The sequence below is a fragment of the Leptonychotes weddellii genome, chromosome 4 (assembly GCF_054177405.1).
Source record: "Leptonychotes weddellii isolate Sample4059 chromosome 4, ASM5417740v2, whole genome shotgun sequence".
Lineage (NCBI taxonomy): Eukaryota > Metazoa > Chordata > Mammalia > Carnivora > Phocidae > Leptonychotes > Leptonychotes weddellii.
In genome coordinates, this window is record NC_138372.1 from 24,584,144 (window position 1) to 24,605,295 (window position 21,152).

The 21,152-nt window shown below is 37.6% G+C and overlaps 1 protein-coding gene across 5 annotated transcripts in view; it reads right to left on the reverse strand.

The window, feature by feature from the left end:
- Window positions 1-206: 206 nt before the first annotated feature.
- LOC102729828 (zinc finger MYM-type protein 6) overlaps window positions 207-21,152 on the reverse strand; it is a 25,945-nt gene continuing 4,999 nt past the window's right edge. For 4 of the 5 annotated variants that reach the window (XM_081818056.1, XM_081818058.1, XM_081818055.1 and 1 more), the window contains 12 exons: window positions 13,828-13,912; window positions 12,732-12,981; window positions 9,540-9,714; window positions 9,250-9,441; window positions 6,662-6,812; window positions 6,139-6,254; window positions 5,024-5,314; window positions 4,704-4,854; window positions 3,400-3,572; window positions 2,125-2,272; window positions 785-925; window positions 207-343 (listed from right to left, as the gene is read on the reverse strand). In XM_081818056.1, coding sequence (XP_081674182.1) covers window positions 222-343; window positions 785-925; window positions 2,125-2,272; window positions 3,400-3,572; window positions 4,704-4,854; window positions 5,024-5,314; window positions 6,139-6,254; window positions 6,662-6,812; window positions 9,250-9,441; window positions 9,540-9,714; window positions 12,732-12,981; window positions 13,828-13,912 — 1,995 coding nt within the window. In that variant the 3' untranslated portion in view covers window positions 207-221. Of the gene's footprint in view, window positions 344-784; window positions 926-1,019; window positions 1,417-2,124; window positions 2,273-3,399; window positions 3,573-4,703; window positions 4,855-5,023; window positions 5,315-6,138; window positions 6,255-6,661; window positions 6,813-9,249; window positions 9,442-9,539; window positions 9,715-12,731; window positions 12,982-13,827; window positions 13,913-21,152 lie in introns of those variants that run through there. The other variant, XM_081818057.1, reaches the window with a different exon arrangement.

Below are 21,152 nucleotides of genomic sequence, written 5' to 3' on the forward strand. Positions count from 1 at the left end.
CACCCAGGTGCCCCTCAAGAGACTTTCTAGTCTTAAAGAAAAATACTTGAATGTAGTAACCAGATGGAATTAACAAGTATTTAAAGAAATTAAGGAGACAGAACACAATGAAATAAATCAGAAACGCATTCTTATTAATGATGTAACTTTAAGATCTCAAAATTAGTATATAATAGATTATTACTCTTTTTTTAAAGACTAACCTGCAAACAGAAATATATTCAGCTACATATTAAAATGCTACATCCAAAATGAAAATAAACACAAGTGGCACTATGAGGGAAAATATTAACAATAAAACTTACATCTTCGATGATCTTTGCTGCGTCTTTAGTAACTGCACCTGTAATAAATTAAAACATACATTATCCCCAGAATATACAGATGTAAACACTGAGACCAAGAAATTACTTTCCTCTTACTAAGGTGGGCCAGAGTCTAGTCCAGGATTTCACAAAAAATGGTCCAACGAAACTGGGCGTCAATATCACCTGGGATGCTTGGTAAAGGTAAAGATTCTTGGGCCTCAATCTTATCCAGCTGTATTACAATCTCCAGTGATAAAGGCAAGTATATTAAAATCGCTTAGGTTCTTAAAAAAATAAACTATACATGCCACTTCCTTCCCCACCCAGGCCAACCTACTTGCTACCCACTTCCCTCTGAGAAAAAGGGGCATGTTTCCTTATATAAATATAAATGTAAATATTAGCAACAAGAGCTACTTAGACTAGACAGCACTCACCTCTACAGTATAACCAAATGCCTTTATATCAAGTCATACCTTTTAAAACACTGTTAGTGTTCCCTGTAGGCTGGGTAGGAGATATTTTTGCCAATGACACCACACTGGTTATAACTGGTGTTGTATTTTTCCTTGCAGAAGGGAGCTCCACTGAAGCAGTTTGCGCCTTATAAATATTTACTGATTAAAATAAAAAGGTAAGACCTAGTATAAACAAAAAGGTTACACACAAAATAAACCCTGTTTAACAACTAAGTTTTCAAGGAGCAGGGCAAATATCTAACTCTGTATAAAGAGTGATTCTGGTCAATTAACATTCGATAGGACTTAAAGACAGGCTGATTCTCTAAAATTATAAACTTCAAATGCTACTTAACAGGTAAAAATATAGGTATTAGCTTCAGAATCAACTGGGCTTTTCTATTAGTGAATATTAAAACTCCTCCACTTAAGCTTGCTTCCAATAAAAATTTAACACGATAATTTTTATAAATAAGTTGGTGAGGCACCTGTCCATCCACTGGTTTTTTGCCAACCCATATTATAAAATGAAAATTCTACCACTGACCTGACTGGTCTTAGGGAATAGATGATGACATAAAAGATTGGCACGTGGCATATGTGATTAAGGTGATGATCAATAAGACTGCAAAAGGTAGACAAGGGCCAGACTGTAAGGACAAAGCACATGGATTCTGTCAATTCAACAGCACTCCAGGCTTTGATCAGAGAGCATAATACCAAATGTTTTGAACCTAGCTCTGAGAAGTACTACTTCAAGGAACTACTATAAGAACATGCCACATATGTATCTATTCATCTGGATATTTTGACCATATTAGCTGTCCTACTTGGAAAATTATTTTATTCTTAGCCAACAAAACTTTGCTACCTATGAAGAACTGGTCTACTTTATTTTTTCTGATATAATTAATGTGTTGGTTTTTTTCCTTGGCTATAAGCAAGCTCTGGATCAAATCTTATGCCAGTCACAGAAACTATATTAACATACTTATATCCTCTCCCTTTGTTTGCCCTGATTTTCTATTTTTTTTTCTAGTTTATTAACTGAATAACATATATCTCTTAGTGGAAGTTATTTATGTATAGATAAATTCAACCAAAAGCAATCAAATCTAACTTTCTGATAAAACTAGTGCTTATCATAACATTTATTGATTCCTTGGTGTGTTTGATTATGATAGCAAAAAGCATCAGGATTAACCTTCCCTGAAGGGCAAGCTTTAAGAATTCTTACAGGAAAATTTAAGGAAATCCACGCTATTTGAAACCAGTAAAATTTTGTTTTTATTACTGTCTGTGCTAATAGCATATCCTAGCACTAACATAAAGATCCTGTTAGCCAAGTTTAATTTTACCTTTATTTTGTGAAAGAGGGTCATTCATAATTTGCCGATGACAAAACTCCAAGACACAAAATAAGTTACAGAAATGCTTGATGTTTCCTCGCCATTTTATGGACTCACTTAGCTTACCCTGTCGTTTACAGCCATCGCACTTGGCCATCTGAGAAAGAAATGTAAGGTAGGATAGGCTTAAAACCACAAAATAATGAAAAGATAACATTAGTCATAAAACCAGAAGGCACTAAGAAAACAGGATGTATAAGTCAGGTGCGATCACAAAATATAGGGTTTAAAATAATGTGGTTAAAAATAGATATACTTAATTATTTGTTTCCACATAAATGCCCTCAATATATAGAATATAAAAATTGATCTCCCATTTTCAAAATTACTGATGAAGGACTTTAGAGGTAGGTTCTACTTTTAAGAGGTTAAGAAGCAGCATAATGTAGTAGAAAGAATATGGACTTTGGAGTTGTAAAGACACTGATTCATTCAAAAAATATTTAATCAGGTATCCTTTGTCTTGAGCACTGAGATAGTTTCCTGGTCATATAGTTGTGATAAAGACATACTTCTCCATGAAGAAGATTATATTTTAGGGGGTAGGTAGGCAAAAAAACCAGACGGTTTCACTCAAGTATTATAGGTGCTGTCTAGCTATCACCTACCAGCTTCTTGAAGGTTATATTACGTATCTTCCTTGGATCTTGCTCTTTTTTTTACCTTATTTATAAACTGGTAGTAATATACCTACCTCCAAGGATCATAGTGAGGATTAAATAAAACAACACTATGAAACACTAGGTGTGTATTAGTGGTTCAATTAATTGTAGCTTTCACAGTTAGCCTTTCAAAAGGTAATTTTTTTAAAAGGTAGTGGGTAAGGACATCAGTCATAGTCATTTGACCTATTAAGTGAGAACAAGGTCTGACTTCTAATTCATCACAGCAACCTTCTGAATGAGAGAGCCACTTAACGCAACATAACTACGTAAGGTTCTAACTTAAGAGAACTCAGTTATAAATAAGGTCAATATGCCTCAAGAGAAAGCAAAATATAAAAATAAAAGGAATATATGTTCAAACAACAACAAAGTCTCCAGAAATCCTATACTCTTCACCCCCAAAATTTCATATTTATATTCAGGTGAATTTTGCTTTAGGAGCCCATAATTTATTTTAACCCAGTTCTAAACGGTAAATTTTACTTCACATGATCCAAACATATTTTAAGAAAATAATTTCTACTAACTTCAGAAAGCCAAAAAGGTATGTTACATTTACCTGATAAAACAAAACTGTAAATTTGGACATGCAATCTTCACAACAAAACTCTTCTAACTTGCCCTCCAGTCGATTTTCTACCAAATTAGGGGATGTCTGTGAGCAATAACTGCACATCTTACAGTAATTTCCCCATCGTTCTCCAAAGTCACGGGCAGAGAGGAATTTGCAAACTGAGAACCAGAAGGGATGAAAGGAAGAAACATCAAACTTATATTAACCTGAAGGAGATAAAATGAGTTTCCACAGTCTCAGGTACCAGCTAAGCTAATTTCTACATACTTGACACAATTACTTGCTTCTAGGATAGGAGCAAGGATAGTCTCTATATTCACAAAACAAACTCGTATCACCTTTTACATATACTCTAAATATTAGGCCATCTATATTCAGAAACATCACAGATATAAAAGTTTCTTTTTTTTTTTTTTTTAAAGATTTTATTTATTTATTTGAAGAGAGAGACACAGCAAGAGAGGGAACACAAGCAGGGGGAGTGGCAGAGGGAGAAGCAGGCTTCCCGCCGAGCAGGGAGCCCGATGCGGGGCTCGATTCCAGGACCCTGGGATCACGACCTGAGCCGAAGGCAGACGCTTAACGACTGAGCCACCCAGGCGCCCCGATATAAAAGTCTCTTAAGCCAAGGAGCAGTAATTGCTTAAGTACCCTCTTTACAAGTGGGTGCAAGAACAGAAAGATCTCTCAAGTCATTGCTAAACTTATGAAGAGATTTTTTACACTCTATACTAATATCATTGACCTAATTATCTTTCAAAAGTCTTTTTTGAGCTTTAAAGCAATTTATTTAAGATTACTGTAATTTAAACATCACCACAAGCCAATCATGATCACAAATATATTACAATATTTAAAATCTTTTTCAGGGCGCCTGGGTGGCGCAGTCAGTTGAGCATCCAACTCTTGGTTTCAGCTCAGGTCGTGCTCTCAGGGTCATGGGATCGAGCCCCACATCAGGCTCTGTGCCCAGCGTGCAGTCTGCTTAAGACTCTCTTTTCCTCTGCCCCTCCCTGCCGTGTGCTTTCTCTAAAATAAATAAATCTTTAAAAAAATTTTTTTCAAGTTTTTCTTTATTGAGAGTATAGTGAACATTTAGAAGTATAGACTTTAAAGTGACTTAAGTATAAAAACAGTGAATTAAGCATCAACTCAAGAAAAATCCTCAAATTATACCTCATAAAACAAAATTACTTGAAAATTATAGATTAATGGCTCAACTCAGTGTGAATTACTTTATAACAACAACATGCTCTGTGGATAAAACTGAACTGGCTTGCTTTCTTTACCTTCACTACAGAATGGCTTATCAACCCCTGAGAATCGGACAGTCTCCTTTATAATTTTCTGCAATTTACAGTAGTCACACATTGCCATAACTTTATGTTTCTTTTTGTATTCATCAGAGCAAGTCTTGCCACAAAACAGAAACATTTTACCCTGCAGAGAGAAAAAAAAAATAGTCATTAAGACCTAATTAAACAGTTGCTTTATCTTTAAGAAATCATTCTCCTCATTTCAAAGCAAATTAAGTGACTGTCGAAGATGAAAAGACAAATGCTTCTGATGGATACATTTATATTCCATCCCTTTCATGATTTCTCTTTACCTTGTAGAAAAGGAGTTCTGGTTTTGTGGCAAACAGATGGCTACAGTGTTGACACTTGAGTTTAACAAGTGTCTGAGCTACAGCAACTTGGGATGGGGCAGCAAGAGGCTGGAAACTGGCTGTGGCAGAGGCAGAGCTGCTGATGGAGCCGGTGGGACCGGAACCGGAACCGGCAGAGGCGTTACCTCCTGTAGCTGACACTGCTGACCCAGACGGTGGGCTTACAACCACTTGGCCCTGAGATGGGGGTGCCGCTGAAGAGTTTGTTCCTTTGGGCTTGTTAAATACATTCTGGAAGAACACAAATAAGGCAAAGATTTAGCAACTAAGAAGTAACATGACTTGGGTAATTTTCGTTTTCTTGTTTTAATAAATTAATGCCCCCACAAATATTTCCTTAACACTTTATAAAGTACTTCACAGGAAGAGTTTAAATGGCATACTTCCAGAATAGAAGGACTGAGAAATGCAACATTATAAGGTTAAGGACTGGAATTAGGGCTTCCCAGACACTTCTAATACAGGGCTCTAATAAACTAAAGCAGACCCCTTCTTTCCCTCAAAATACCCCTCCACTGGCACGCCCATCACCAACTAGCCTCTGATGGCCATGAAGAGCATGGTGGCCACCAGTGGTCTCTTTTGCCCTGGTGCCAGGGACATTTTATCAGGCATCTTGCCATCCCAGAGGGTCACTAAACTCTACATGCTCCATCTGTCTCAGAGAGTGAGGAACAAATGGGACAAGTAAATGGAGGCTTACAATTTCATGCCAGGAGTCATTACATTTGGCCCAGGATGAGAGGAAGGGACACATGAGGACTTATCTGAACCATATCTTAAGTTTCCATCCTTTTGAAAGGGAGAGAACCAAAGGCAAAAGTGGGAGGGAAGGGTAGTTTATGTAGGGACCCTGAATAGGGAAGACGGCACTGAGGCTCAATACCTGGTGAGACATTTTGCAGAAATGACTTCGGGGACCAGAGTTGAACAGAATTTTTTTCTTTCTAACTTAAATTTAATCTTTTGTAAATACAGACCTTCAGCAGTTAACATATTGCCATAGACCAATGCCTAAAAGAACCTCAGGGGTAAAATACTACCTTAGATCATACCTGGAAAGCCACCACACAATTGGAGCTGCAGAAGCTGTATATGGTTCCATTGGACATGGCTAGGTGATACTGAGGGATTGCTGAGGTTTTACAACTATGACATGAAACCTGGACACCTTGGTAAGAAAAAATAAAAACCAATGAATAAGCTACATAGATGAACAAATGATCCAAAAGTGTATTAGAAGGATTAAAAAATAGTAATATACAAAACTAAAATCAAGGAACTTTACAATAATCTGTGCTAACTGCAACTAATCGCAGTGAAGTCCTACTTACACAAAAATTTAGAAGTTACAAGTGATTTTTTTTTGGTCTTTCTTTTCACATAGAAACTACGAAATAAATACCTCAACCAAGAAAATCAGTGAAAAACTATTTTCACTTAAAAATGAGTTCTCGGAAACTAAATCTTGGGTCTCAGTTTAACCACATAGATAAATTCAGTTTGTAACAAAATGAAAGAAAAGCAGCTACACTGAATAGTTACTAAATCTATAAATTTATCGAATTTAAACATTACCTGAAGAAATAACTGTCTTAACTCTGTAAGCAGATAAGCAATTAATAGAGCAGAAAAGCTCAGTTTTTCCTGAGTCATTGGTAGTCTCAATCATTTCAGCTGAGGGCCTCAATGATTTCCCCAAGGCATATGGAGGAGTTTGGGCTGAATTCTATCAAGAAAATAAAATAACATTTAGATACCTAGCACAAACATACAAGTTGTATAAGAAAAGAAAAAAGAAAACCTACCTACAAAGACTGCCTTTGGCTGAAATATTTGAACATGATTATGAGGCCACTCTATAGATTTTTCTCGAAGTTGGGATGTGGGAAAAATAAGTTCTTTCAGACAATAATAAAATGAAACTGAAGAAAATTAGTAACTACTCATGTATATTAACAACAAAACACATCAAAGGTAATTAATTTGGTATTTGTAATGCACTTTTTTCAGTACAAATAATCAAGGATGACCAGGTAATCCATGAACCAAAGGGCCATCCTCACCAGATCTTGGACATCAATCTAGAAGATCATCTACCACCTTTAAGATTACTTAACCAGTTAAGACTCTTTAGCAGGAGGAAACAGAGATGATGTTCAATGTATATTAAGAGATCTTACAGAACTACCTGTTTTTCAAGCTCAGTTCACAATAAAATCTGCCTGTAACTTTACTCATGTTTTAAGAAACAATAATAATAATGGCTACCATTTACATAAATTACCAATATTATTATTTATTCGGTGCTTGCCATGAGCTAGGCCCTATGCTAAATAACTTATATACTGTATCAAAGAATCCTTTCAACAACATAGTGAGATACTTTAAGAAATTATATTAACAAAAAGGTTAAATTAATTTTAATTCAATTAACAAATAAACAGAAGAGTGGGAGATCAAACATTTCATCTCACTCCAAAGTTCCAGACTAACCACTACCCTATACTGTCACTGACACAACATAAAGTCTCTAAATGAGAAGTTATATGGGGTAGGTATTTATCCCAAAGATACAAATGTAGTTATCCGAAGGGGCACCTGCACCCCAATGTTTATAGCAGCAATGTTCACAACAGCCAAACTATGGAAAGAGCCCAGATGTCCACTGACAGATGAATGGATAAAGAAGATGTGGTGTGTGTATATGTATATATATATATAATGGAATACTACTCAGCCATCAAAATGAAATCTTGGGGCACCTGGGTGGCTCAGTCGTTAAGCGTCTGCCTTCGGCTCAGGTCATGATCCCAGGGTCCTGGGATCGAGTCCCACATCGGGCTCCCGACTCGGTGGAAAGCCTGCTTCTCCCTCTCCCACTCCCCCTGCTCATGTTCCTGCTCTCGCTATCTCTCTCTCTGTCAAATAAATAAATAAAATCTTTAAAAAAAAAAAGCTTGCTATTTGCAACGACATGGATGGACCTAGAGAGTATTATGCTAAGTGAAATAAGTCAATCAGAGAAAGACAATTATTATATAATCTCACTCATACATGGAAGTTAAGAAACAAAACAGAGGATCACAGGGGAAGGGAGGGAAAAATAAAACAAGACAAAATCAGAGAGGGAAACAAACATAAGAGACTCTTAATCATAAGAAACAAACAGAGGGTTGGGGTGCTTGGGTGACTCAGTTGTTAAGCATCTGCCTTCAGCTCAGGTCATGATCCCAGAGTCCTGGGATGAGCCCTGCATCTGGCTCCCTGCTCAGTGGGAAGCCTGCTTCTCCCTCTCCCACTCCCCCTGCTTGTGTTCCCTCTCTCGCTGTGTCTCTGGTCAAATAAATAAAATCTTAAAAAAAACAAACAAACAAACTTGAGGGTTGCTGGAGGGGAGGTGGTTAGGGGAATGGGGTAACTGGGTGATGGACATTAAGGAGGGAACATGATGTAATGAACACTGGGTATTATATAAGACTGATAAATCACTGAACTCTACCTCTGAAACTATAATACACTATATGTTAATGAATTGAATTTAAATTAAAAAAAGAAGGGCCTCTGACCCTCCCCCCTCTCATGTGCTCGCTCTCTCTCATTCTCTCTCAAATAAGTAAGTAAAATCTTTAAAAAAAAAAAAGATTTTATTTATTTCAGAGAGAGACAGTATGTGCACAAGTTGGGGAGACAGGGCAAGGGAGAGGGAGAAGCAGATTCCCTGCTGAGCAGGGAGCCTGATGTGGGGCTCGATCCCAGAACCCTAAGATCATGACCTGAGCCAAAGGCAGACGCTTAACCAACTGAGCCACCCAGGCGCCCCAGAAAATACATTTTCTAAAAGGAAAAAGATATGCTTTAGATCCACTGATTTTTATCATCTATAACTGGTCATAGTTTATTTATATGGGGCTATCTTCACTTATCACTGTATCACAAAATATTTCAGACTCCTCGCAAAACATGAAATCCCATTTGTGAATTCCTGACCACCTGTATCATCTCACTACCACAATCAACACTTACACCACCAGAATCTATCCCACTTTTCTGCAAGGGAACTCATACACCAAGATCAACTGATCTTGTTTATTTTGCATTTCATCCCTGCAGGGCCACCCTGGAAGGAGCGAGCCTAACTATGTGTGACAGACAGATCTTCATACCTGCTTATACGCTGTGACACTTGTTGAACTAAAAACCTTCTGGGACTGGCATGGGCCAGAGCTACTATAGCAGTAGCTTCCACAGTTCTCGCAACAGTTCATGGTCAGGTTGTTGGCGGAGTGAAATTTTGAAAAACAGGCATCACTACAAAGACCATGCACCACATTTTGATACTTAACTTCAAATCGAATCTAGGAAATAAAAACACATACACATCCAAAATCAGCAAAGCCAATCAAAAATCTCAGATCTTTGAGCAGAATCCCAAAAAAGGTACAACGTGACTTACGTCGGCATTCTTCTGACACATACTGCACTTGGTTGAAATGCTATTGGTATATATGGTGACAACAGGTTTTTTCTTTAGCTCATAAGAAGAAAGGCATGATTGGCTGCAGAAATCTTTGCTAGGAGAAGAATTTTCAAATCGGGTTGTGATCACATCCTTTGGATTTAAAATGTCTCTAAAAATAAATAACAAAGGCAAAATGAAATGTGTACTTCGTAACTGTAATTTCTTACACACTGTGAGCTAAAATAACTACATTTACTAAGGGCAGCTACTGCATAGGAGAAAACAGCTGGCCTGGAATAAGGCATCTGCAACCCTGAGTTTGAGGACTAGTTCTGTTACTTAGCTGAGTAACAATGACTGAAGTAATTACTCTCAATTTTTTGTGTATAACATGGGTTTATGATACCTAATTTATGGACGTGTTGAGGGCAAATTATATTTAAAATATATCCAGCTAGATGTTCATGACAAAAACAGTGAGGCTTCCAGCTCCAACCAAGTTTCATCCACTGGAGCCAATGGAACAAGTAGCCATCCCAAAATTCCAGACCACAAAACACTTGTCCTCTTACTAGCCAGCAGCTGCCAAGAGTAGAAACATGAGTGAGACAAGGAATGACATGTTTTGGGTTTTTTTAATTGAAATGCAAGATTTGGGAAAGAGATGAACTACCAAAGATTAATATAAAAAATCAGCATGATATATAAAACTTAACTATAAATGAAGAGAGTAAGGGAACAAATAAAAGAACTATTAAGGTTTAGTAGCAGAGGACAGATGGAATTAAGAATAAGACAGAAAGAACACAAATAATCGAGCCGTTCTGTAAAACTCAAGTTATTTTGTAAGACCTCATTGCTATAATAAGCACTGACAGTAAAAACAAAGACTAAGTATTGCCATTTTCCTGATCAGTGTAAAAAACTAAAGGAAATGGTCATTAGAAGCACTAGTAGAGGTCACAAAGAATATAATGGCAATAATATTATATATAGTAATGTGTACTGAGTAATTCGTATGTACCAGACATTGTTCTCTTTATTCAAATTACCCAACTTAATTATCAAAAAAATTCTGTGAGTTAAGTATTATTATAATTGCTCCTTTACAGATGAGGAGACCAAATCAGAAAGGTTAAATAGTTTGTCAAGGTCACACAGCTGGTAAGCAGTGAAGCCAGAATACAAACTCTAGGCAGTGTGATTCCACAGTCCATGGAGTTAATCATTCCACTATTCTGCCTCCCATCCTGTGCCTTTATTATACAGAACTGTTCCATGGTAAACTATCAAAGAATAACAATAACAACAAAGTACTGTAATTTTCTAAAACTCACCTAACCTTAAAAATAGGACAGTGAATCTTGGAAACCAAGTGGATATGCTTACACACGGATGAAGTTATTAATTTTGAAAAGTGATTTTTCTACTAAAAACAAAGCAATAAAGAATGTTATTTAATAATGTGAATCTGCCAGTGGTATAATATACACATACGTAAACCAATGAGAATGATTTTTTAATGGAAATCTGTGCACATAAATATAAATGCATTCTACATCTTATGCATCCAAATGAAACTTATACCTTAACATTTATCTTAAAAAAAACCATACACCTTCCAAAAACATGGCTCCAACATTCTTCTAATTTCTTTTATTTACAAGAACTCTAAGAACAACTTTTCAGTGTTATAGTCAAATATCATGTTTAAGAGTATGACTCAGTTGAATTCGTCTACGATAGTCAACTGATAAAGGCATCAAGCAACTTTTTGGCACTTTGCAAAAACCATGGTATAAAGATAGATTTGTCATCTAACTTGGTCTAAAGGAATGTTTCATAGGCTCTGATTGCAATGCCAAATCAAGAGATCAAAACAAAATTTTGAATAAGAGCAGCACTGTGGTAAAATGTCTCTGACAAGAGTGACTATTTTTAAGAGAATAATATGCATTTGGATGTATAAGTTGTGCTTTGTTCTTTAAAATTTAATTCATTTTGATATCTGATATGTTGAAACAGAGTATATAGAAACAGAAAACTAAATTTACCCTTCCAAATCAGTTTCATGAGAATGTATAGAAGAGTTTAAGTAAGGTATTAGAAGGACATTTTAGAACAATATTAATTTGAATATTTATGTAAAATATTTTTAAATTCCTCTTTCTTTTTAGTTGGAGATTTCCATTTTAACAGGATCTACTTTTAGATACGTAAGGCCAACACCCAGGCAGATAAAGACACTGTCATCTATCTCCAAAGAAAAAATAGGAGCCTATAAATTCTATCTTAATACACATAATAATAATTTTATTATTAAAAATAATAGGATCCCACTTATTAAGCATTTGCTATGTGCCAAGCCTTGGGCTAACACTGTTTCATTAAAATCTGAGTAAGTAGATACTATTTACTAACAAAGAAATGGAGACTTAAGAAAGTTAAAAATCTAGACCCAACGTCATATAGCTAGTAAGGGATTAGAGCCATGATCTAAACCAAGCTCTTAACTTTTTTCACTCTACATTAATGACTACTGACAATACAATGTGTTCCTAGAACTACACTACCACAGGAACAGGCAGAACATGCCAAATTTTTCAAACATACTAATGTAGAGAAAGAAGTTTATGTGGCTTTGTTGCTATTTCTTCCTTTCTCTGCACCTATGTGTGACTGTAAAGCAACAATAACCTCCAACAAAAACTTACAAGGATGTTTTAGAAATAAACACATTACTTTTGTAACCATTTAGAGTTTTTTATCTTCTAAAGAATTAAATAACTTATATAATAAGACTACTGTTACTGTATTCTATACTTCAATAACTTTCAAGATAAATAGTTGTGAATGGTTGCTATCTACAATTACAGAATAAATGAGTGGTCCTACAATTTCCACAATTGGTTTATTTCTTTTCACGGTAAAATTTAAGCTTAAAGAGACAGAAAGCTGGTTTAGATGACACTTATAAAACCAAGTCTCTTATCTAATGTTACAAAACTTGAAAATCTGCAAATTTCTCAATCAGCTAAATATTTCCATAGAAACATGCTAAAGAGATTTAAAGTAGCAATCGCATCTTTGGTTCTTTTGGTTTTTTTTAACAATAGCATATGTGAGCTAAACTATATACACACTAAAAAAGAAAAGTAAAAAGGGATGTAATTAAAAATTTTATACTTTGAACAGTTTGTGCAGGTTTTCTTGGGAAGAGGTGGCACGCAGACAGGTGAAGAATATCCAGTGATGCACCGCGTGGAGCAGAAAAGCTGAGTAGATCCTGTCTTATGATATGCAGTTTGGCCTTTATAAAGCATTTTTTTACAACCAGAACAAAAAACCTGAATAGCTATGGCTGGAACCGAAGGAAGCAATATGTTTGGGCCAGATGATGCAAGAGAAAACTGAAAGCCTGGGGTCAACTGTTGGGCTATAAATACAAAATAAGGGAGGGGGGGAAACAGTTTCAGTATCGACACAAACAAATATACATTCTCCATTTTTTAGGACAAATTCTCAGTCTTGAAATCCAATAATAATGAGGCAATAAATACTCTAAAACAGGGGTTTTCAAACTTTTTTAACCATAACCCATAGTAAGAACTATATTTCACATTATAACTCAGAAGACATATATTTTTGTATGTGTGTAAAATTTAATAATTGAAACAGTAGTTTCATGAAATCATGTTTCTTTACATGCATCACACTTTAATATAATCTTAATTCTATTCCCACTTTTTATTTCTTCATACATATATATATATTTTTTATTTTTATTTTTATTAAGATTTTGTTTAAGTAATCTCTACACCCAACATGGGGCTCAAACTCACCACCCTGAGGATCAGGGTCACACACTCCACCAACTGAGCAGCCAAGCGCCCCTCTATTCCACTTTTTAAAATGCTAGTCAAGAGGGGCGCCTGGGTGGCTCAGTTGGTTGGGCGACTGCCTTCGGCTCAGGTCATGATCCTGGAGTCCCAGGATCGAGTCCCGCATCAGGCTCCCTGCTCGGCAGGGAGTCTGCTTCTCCCTCTGACCCTCCTCCCTCTCATGCTCTCTGTCTCTCATTCTCTCTCTCTCAAATAAATAAATAAAATCTTTAAAAAAAAAAAAAAAAGAAAATGCTAGTCAAGACCAGCTACCCAGTTCAAAAAGTACTGCTTTATCTTAAGGGAAAAAAAACTTACATAAGGAGGCACTTTCCCTCAATTCTACTAGCCAGAATATAACAATATTAATCATAATTAACTTATACAGTTCTATTTCTTACCAAGAGGACTGTCACCGACTGAAAACACAGCACTGATTTTCAGTTCACTTTCTTGAGTTTTTGGCTTTGGGGCATGTCCGTACTCCTTCAAGAAAAAAAAGAGAGAGAAATGAACACAGTGTTAGTATCTAAATAAACTAGAAATTCAAGCAAAAAATAATACTGTCATATCTCTTCTACATTCTAATCATAATCACCTTCACAAATACCTCAAAAGTCAAAATTTCTAAATTGTCAGACTAGATTTAATCTTTACAAAAAGGACCTTTTTCAGTTGTAACTACTTTTCAAATGTAATCTCATACATAGCTATTTCAATGTTGAGCACTACCCTTTTTTTAGGCTGTGTTTATAAGGAAACAAAAAATAAAATTAAATCTGAATGATTCAGAGATTGGATCCAATTAGTAATTTTAGCCAACAGACTTACAAACTGTCATATCTGTTAATGGCAGAAAAGACACAAGAGTTTCAATGCAATCTGTTCATTATACATAGAATCATCACAGCCTAAATCAGATTTATCCTAATTATACATTCTTTAAAATGCTTTAAGATAAAATATAATCATAAAACAAAATTTTAAAAATACATATATGTATTTTGAAAAAGACTGTTCTTTATTCTGAGATCACAACCATCCTACTTTTTTTTTTTTTGGTATTAAAATACATATTTCAGGGGCGCCTGGGTGGCTCAGTCGTTAAGCGTCTGCCTCCGGCTCAGGTCATGATCCCAGGGTCCTGGGATCGAGTCCCACATCGGGCTCCCTGCTCGGCGGGAAGCCTGCTTCTCCCTCTCCCACTCCCCCTGCTTGTGTTCCCTCTCTCGCTATATCTCTCTCTATCAAATAAATAAATAAAATCTTTAAAAAAAATTTTTAAATACATATTTCAAAATAAAAAGTTAAAAAAGTAGTCTTCTTTTCTGAAACAATGGTGATAATAAACACTAGTTGTATTTTTAATACCCCTATACTTAGCAAAATAAATGATAGGTCAGCTCCCAAAGTTACTTTTGAAATTGCTTTGGACTATTACATGCCACAAAGACTAGGTACCACTGCATTAATTTACCACTTCCCATAGTGTACATTATGGCACCAAATGAGCTGCTGCCAATCAGGCAGGAACAATGATATCTTCTTTATAGACGAGGAAAGTGAAGCTTAGAGATAGATGGTTCAGCAGTTTGTCCAAGGTCACAGAGACATTAAGTGCACAGATGGGAATCAAACCCAGGTCTCTCTGTTCCAAAACCCGTGCTATCTCCCTCACAGATGTATAAATACAATATTAAAAAAATTACTATAGGGGCGCCTGGGTGGCACAGTCAGTTAAGCACCGACTGTTGGTTTCAGCTCAGGTCCTGATCTCAGGGTCATGATATCAAGCCCCGCATTGGGTTGCACTCAGTAGGAAGTCTGCTTAGGACTCTCGCCCTTTCCCCCCCGCCCCTCTTCTCACTCCCCACCTCCCACATGCACTGTCTCTCTCTCTCATTAATAAACAAATCTTTTTAAAAAATTACTATAATGGGGATGTCTGGGTGGCTCAGGCAGTTAAGCATCTGCCTTCAGCTCAGGTCATGATCCCAGGGTCCTGGGATAGAGTCCCACATTGGGCTCCTTGCTTAGCCGGGAACCTGCTTCTCCCTCTGTCTGCTGCTCCCCCTGCTTGTGCTCTCTCTCTCTCTCTCTCTGACAAATAAATAAAATCTTTAAAAAAAATAAGATAAAGTAAGATAAGATAATAAAAAATTACTACAATGAATTTAAACCCTGGCCCCCACTGAAAAAGAAGTTCCCCTGCTATAGTCTCCCATTTCCTTTCACTCATAGCACCTGTCACAATACATCATTTCCTATTTATTTGGGTGATAATTTGTTATGTCTAACACCCTTCTTCTTTCTCCCATACGCACAAGACTGAAAGGACCATGCCCATTAAGGACAGGGACCATATCTGTTTTCCCATCTCAGCACAGTCAACATAACCTAACAGAGAAGGTTATGGGTTCTGACAGCAGGCAGAAACATGTGATCTTGGCTCAAACAAGTTATTTAATCTCTTCTAGTTCCAATTTCCTTATCTATAAAATATATTATCTAATCCTTAGGGCCATTATGGGGGGATAAATGATTTAATACAAATGCAGTTTGTAGCATGATACCTTACAGATAAACCAAAAGTTAAGCATGACTTACACACAAAAATTCTAGCTTTTATTATTTTCATAATTATGGCATTAAATAAATATTCATTGAATGAATCCAAGTGGATGGTCTTAAACATTATACTTGAATAACAATGTTTATTTATTGGAACTTGCAAAGAGGAAGTTAAAAGTATCTATACCCTCCTTCAATTTACCAAAAAGAATCAATATAAAGCTACTTTGCCTTATCATCAACTCAATCTCTGGTATTTTTCTAATATGCCTGTTAAATGTTCCTTTTGATTCACAAACTGTTCCAAACCTTCACCACTAATAAATCAACCCTACAAATTTCCTGCTCCCTGATGTTTCAATTGTACCAAGAAAAAAAAGAAACAACTAAGAACTCCCTCAACACCCTGATTCTCTCCCTCCACCATGCCTACAAATTGATCAACAAACTCTCCTCCTATCTTACAGGAAAAAGCAATCTTCTTTTTTTTTTTTTTTAAAGATTTTATTCATTTATTTGACAGAGAGAGACACAGCGAGAGAGGGAACACAAGCAAGGGGAGGGGGAGAGGGAGAAGCAGGCCTCCTGCGGAGCAGGGAGCCCGATGCGGGGCTCGATGCGGGGCTCGATCCCAGGACCCTGAGATCACGACTGAGCCGAAGGCAGGCGCTTAACGACTGAGCCACCCAGGCGCCCCGAAAAAGCAATCTTCTTAACCATGACTAAAAACAGTGCTTGCGTTTGGGATCCCTCTCCCTCCCCCTTCTTTCAGCACTCCATGCCACCGACATGTATCTTCAGCCTCTCACCACCTCCATGTTGGTTTTTTCCTCTCAAATTATGAGGAACCTATTTCCTAAAGAACTACTACCCTCTTCTCTCTCCTTCCAACCAGCCAGAGAAAAAGCACCTCATTATTTCTCTCCTTCCTTACTGATTCCCTCCTGAACCCAATGCTGTCAGGCTACTGCTTCAACTGAAACTGTTTTTTTTTTTAATTTATTATTTATTTATTATTTATTATTTATTTATTTATTATTTATAATTATTTATTATTTATTTATAATCTCTACCCCCAACATGGGGCTCAAGCTCACGACCCTAAAATCAAGAGTCGCATGCTCTTCCAACTGAGCCAGCCAGACACCCCCAACTGAAACTGTTTTAAGATTAACCAATCACCTTGCAGCTGCTTAACCCAATAAACATTTTTTTTTTTAGGTTTTATCTTACATGGCTTCTGAGATACATCTGATACGGCCAATGATTCCACTTCATTGTCTTCTGGTTCTGTTACTTCAATTATTACTATGTCTTAGTATTTTTCATTGATCTTATATTCAGCCCTAAAGTCAATGGTTCCCAAATTCAGTGGTATCAGAAGCCCCTATATGTCTTGTTAAGACATAGATTGTTGAGCGCCTGGGTGGCTCAAGTTAAGCGTCTGCCTTCAGCTCAGGTCATGATCCCAGGGTCCTGGGATGGAGTCCCACATCGGGCTCCTTGCTCACGAGGGAGTCTGCTTCTCCCTCTACCCCTCCCCCCTGCTGTGACCTCTCTCTTTCTCTCTCTCTCAAATAAATAAATTAAATCTTTAAAAAAAAAAAAAAAGACATAGATTGTTGGGTTTCAACCCCAGCATTTCTAACTCAGTAGGTCTGGAACAGGGTCCAAGACTATAAATTTCTAACAAGTTTCCAGGTAATGCTGAGGCGGCTGATTGAGGGGACTACTTTGAAGCCCTAAATTAATCTATTTCCCAGCTTTCTATCCTGAGCTCTTCTCTCCTCTACTTTTGTTCCCTGAATGAACTCATCCACATTCATAATTTCAACTATCACCTATATAGGACTACCAGATTTAGCAAATAAAAATATAAAAGCCTGGTTAAATATGAATTTCAGATAAACAACAAATACTTTTTTAGTATAAGTATGTCCCAAGTATTGCATATAACATACTTATATTAAAAAATAATCACTGTTAGGGGCGCCTGGGTGGCTCAGTCGTTAAGCGTCTGCCTTCAGCTCAGGTCGTGATCCCAGGGTCCTGGGACCGAGCCCTGCATCGGGCTCCCTGCTCCGCGGGAAGCCTGCTTCTCCCTTTCCCACTCCCCCTGCTTGTGTTCTGCTCTCGCTATCTCTCTCTCTGTCAAATAAATATAAAATCTTAAAAATAAATAAATAAATAAATAAATAAATAATCACTGCTGGGGTGCCTGGGTGGTGCAGTCGGTTAAGCCTCTGACTCTCAGTTTCTGCTCAGGTCGTGATCTTGGGGTTGCGAGATCAAGCCCCGTGTTGGGCTCTTCACTCAGTGCGGAGTCCGCTTGGGACTCTCTCTCCCTCTGCTCCTCCTCCAAGCTCCCATTGTTTCTCTTTCTCTCTCAAATAAATAAATAAATAAATCTTAAAAAAAAAAATCACTGTTGGGGCGCCTGGGTGGCTCAGTCCTTAAGCGTCTGCCAGGGTCCTGGGATCGAGCCCCGAGTCAGGCTCTCTGCTTGGCAGGGAGCCTGCCTCTCCCTCTCCCACTCCCCCTGCTTGTGTTCCCTCTCTTGCTGTCTCTCTCTCTCTCTGTCAAATAAATAAATAAAATCTTTTAAAAAAAAAATCACTGTTAATAGTCAAATTTACCTGGACATTCTGTATTTTATCTGACAACACTACACCTACAGGTAGATAACTTTCAAATCTTTAAATACCATATCCATATATGCAAATGCCTCCCAATTGAATGTCCCACTAGCCCCTTAAACACAACAGATCCCAAACTGCACTTATTTCCCCCCAAATCCTGTTCCTTGCCCCTCAGTAAATAGTATCAAAAACTCAACTTACTGAGGACAGAAACTTCTAAGTATTCTGGAACTCCTACTTGACCCACGTACCTCATATGCTATCTTTAAGTTTGATCAGCACTACCCAAGTGTTTTAAATCTATCCTCTTTTTTTCTCTTCCTTGTTGTTGAAATACTCAACCACTAAACATACCACATTCTTTCACCTCTCCATGACTTGGCCCATACTATCTTCTCTGCCTGAAAACATTAACTGTCACAATTCAAGTGCTGCCTGCCCCATGAAGCCTTCCTTTCCTCTTCAGGCAGACTTAAAGGCTCCTTCCCCTATGCTCCCAAATGCACCTTACACAATTTGCTGTTACAATAATTACATAATACTGTGACTTTGTATCCATACAAAGGTGGCACAAAGCAACAGAAAGAATACAAGTTTGAAGCCAGTTCCTATTCCAGCTCTGTTGCTGCCTTTGAATTTGGTAAATTACCAACCTCTCCTTTCCTCAGCTCCCTCATTTACTTGTTTTTTTCGGTTCCCTCATTTGTAAAATGGGATAAAGATACATCCCTCATATGGTTGTAGAATTTAAATGAGAATACACAAGACATGCTTGGCATAGCTTCTGGTGAGGTACACTCTATAAATAATTACCTCTTATTCCCATATCTCCCCCTTAACAGTATCAATTCCCTTGAGAGCAGTGGTCTTGTTTCATCTTTGTAGCTCTTCTGAAAAAATAACTAACACAACTTAGCCTGCAGCATCCTGGTTAAGGTTTTGGGATCTTGAACCAGACTGCTTGGGTTCAAATCCTCACTCAACCACATACTAGTTGTGTGACCTTTATCGAGTTACTATCTGTGTCTCAGCACCTTCATGGGTAAAGCAGGAAGAGTAACAGGGTCATGGTATCAAATGGATTAACATATGTAAACTACTTACAACAATGTTGAGCAAGTGCTATGAAATTTATGGTAAGCAGGAATAAAAACTCACTGAACGAATGACAGCTCAACTGTAACTTAAATATCCAGAACAGACTCTTAGTAGAGTTTTCCCCACTTTTCAAAAGTTCACGTAATGCCACTTCACTTTCACAAAAGACATTAGTACCTGTTTTCACTAACCAAAAGAAATCTGAAGATTTCTGCTTTTATGAGAAAAGGCAAAAACCGAAAACAGCCTTCAGCTTTGTTTTGCAGCAAGCAGTTACAGAGGCAGCGTGCATCTGAGAAGCAAGAAGCGAGAGCAGCACCACCAAGCTCCTTTCCCAGGAAGCACACTCAGCACCTCAGCATCAACCATCTCAGCTGCTATAGCTCTGAACTATGTGAGCATCAGTGCTTTATCTTGATTTTGTGCAGCTGTAAGATATGTCCTAAGGTATCACGAAAGCCTAATCTAGAAACGCTCAAAAATTTTCCACATAGGGCGCCTGGGTGGCTCAGTTGGTTAAGCGACTGCCTTCGGCTCAGGTCATGATCCTGGAGTCCCGGGATCGAGTCCCGCATCGGGCTCCCTGCTCGGCGGGGAGTCTGCTTCTCCCTCTGACCCTCCTCCCTCTCGTGCTCTCTGTGTCTCATTCTCTCTGTCTCAAATAAATAAATAAAATCTTTAAAAAAAAAAAAATTTTCCACATAAATTAGTGGTAATCACTTCTTCATTTTACACCATTTCAGCCTACAAAAGTTCTCATAGGAACACTGCTTTTGGATGGTGGGGGGCGGGCAGGGGAAGGCTGTATCAGAAAATATGAAACATTTTTTATTTCTTGCCTACCATTTTCCAATATTCAAATGCAACATGGAAAACACCATACACTATTTGTTTAATTGGCTTTTCTATCATAGCCCACACTCTCAATTATGACAAAGATTATAGCCTATTCACCCTTGAGTAGCATTAATATAAAACAAAGAGAACTGAGTCAGTCCCTATCTACTTATATTTAAAATGTAAGCTGTTGGGATGCCTGGGTGGCTCAGTCGGTTAAGCGATTGCCTTCGGCTCAGGTCATGATCCCAGGGTCCTGGGATGGAGTCCCGCATTGAGCCCCCTGCTCAGCGGGGAGCCTGCTTCTCCCTCTGTCTGCCGCTCCCCCTGCTTGTGCTCTCTCTCTCTCTCTGACAAATAAATAAATAAATAAAATCTTTAACGCTGTGAATTGTGCAAGACTGTTGAATCTCAGATCTGTACCTCTGAAACAAATAATGCAATATATGTTAAGAAAAAAAAAAGAAGAAGAAGAAGGTAGCGGGAGGGGAAGAATGAAGCGGGGGAAATCGGAGGGGTAGACGAACCATGAGAGACGATGGACTCTGAAAAACAAACTGAGGGTTCTAGAGGGGAGGGGG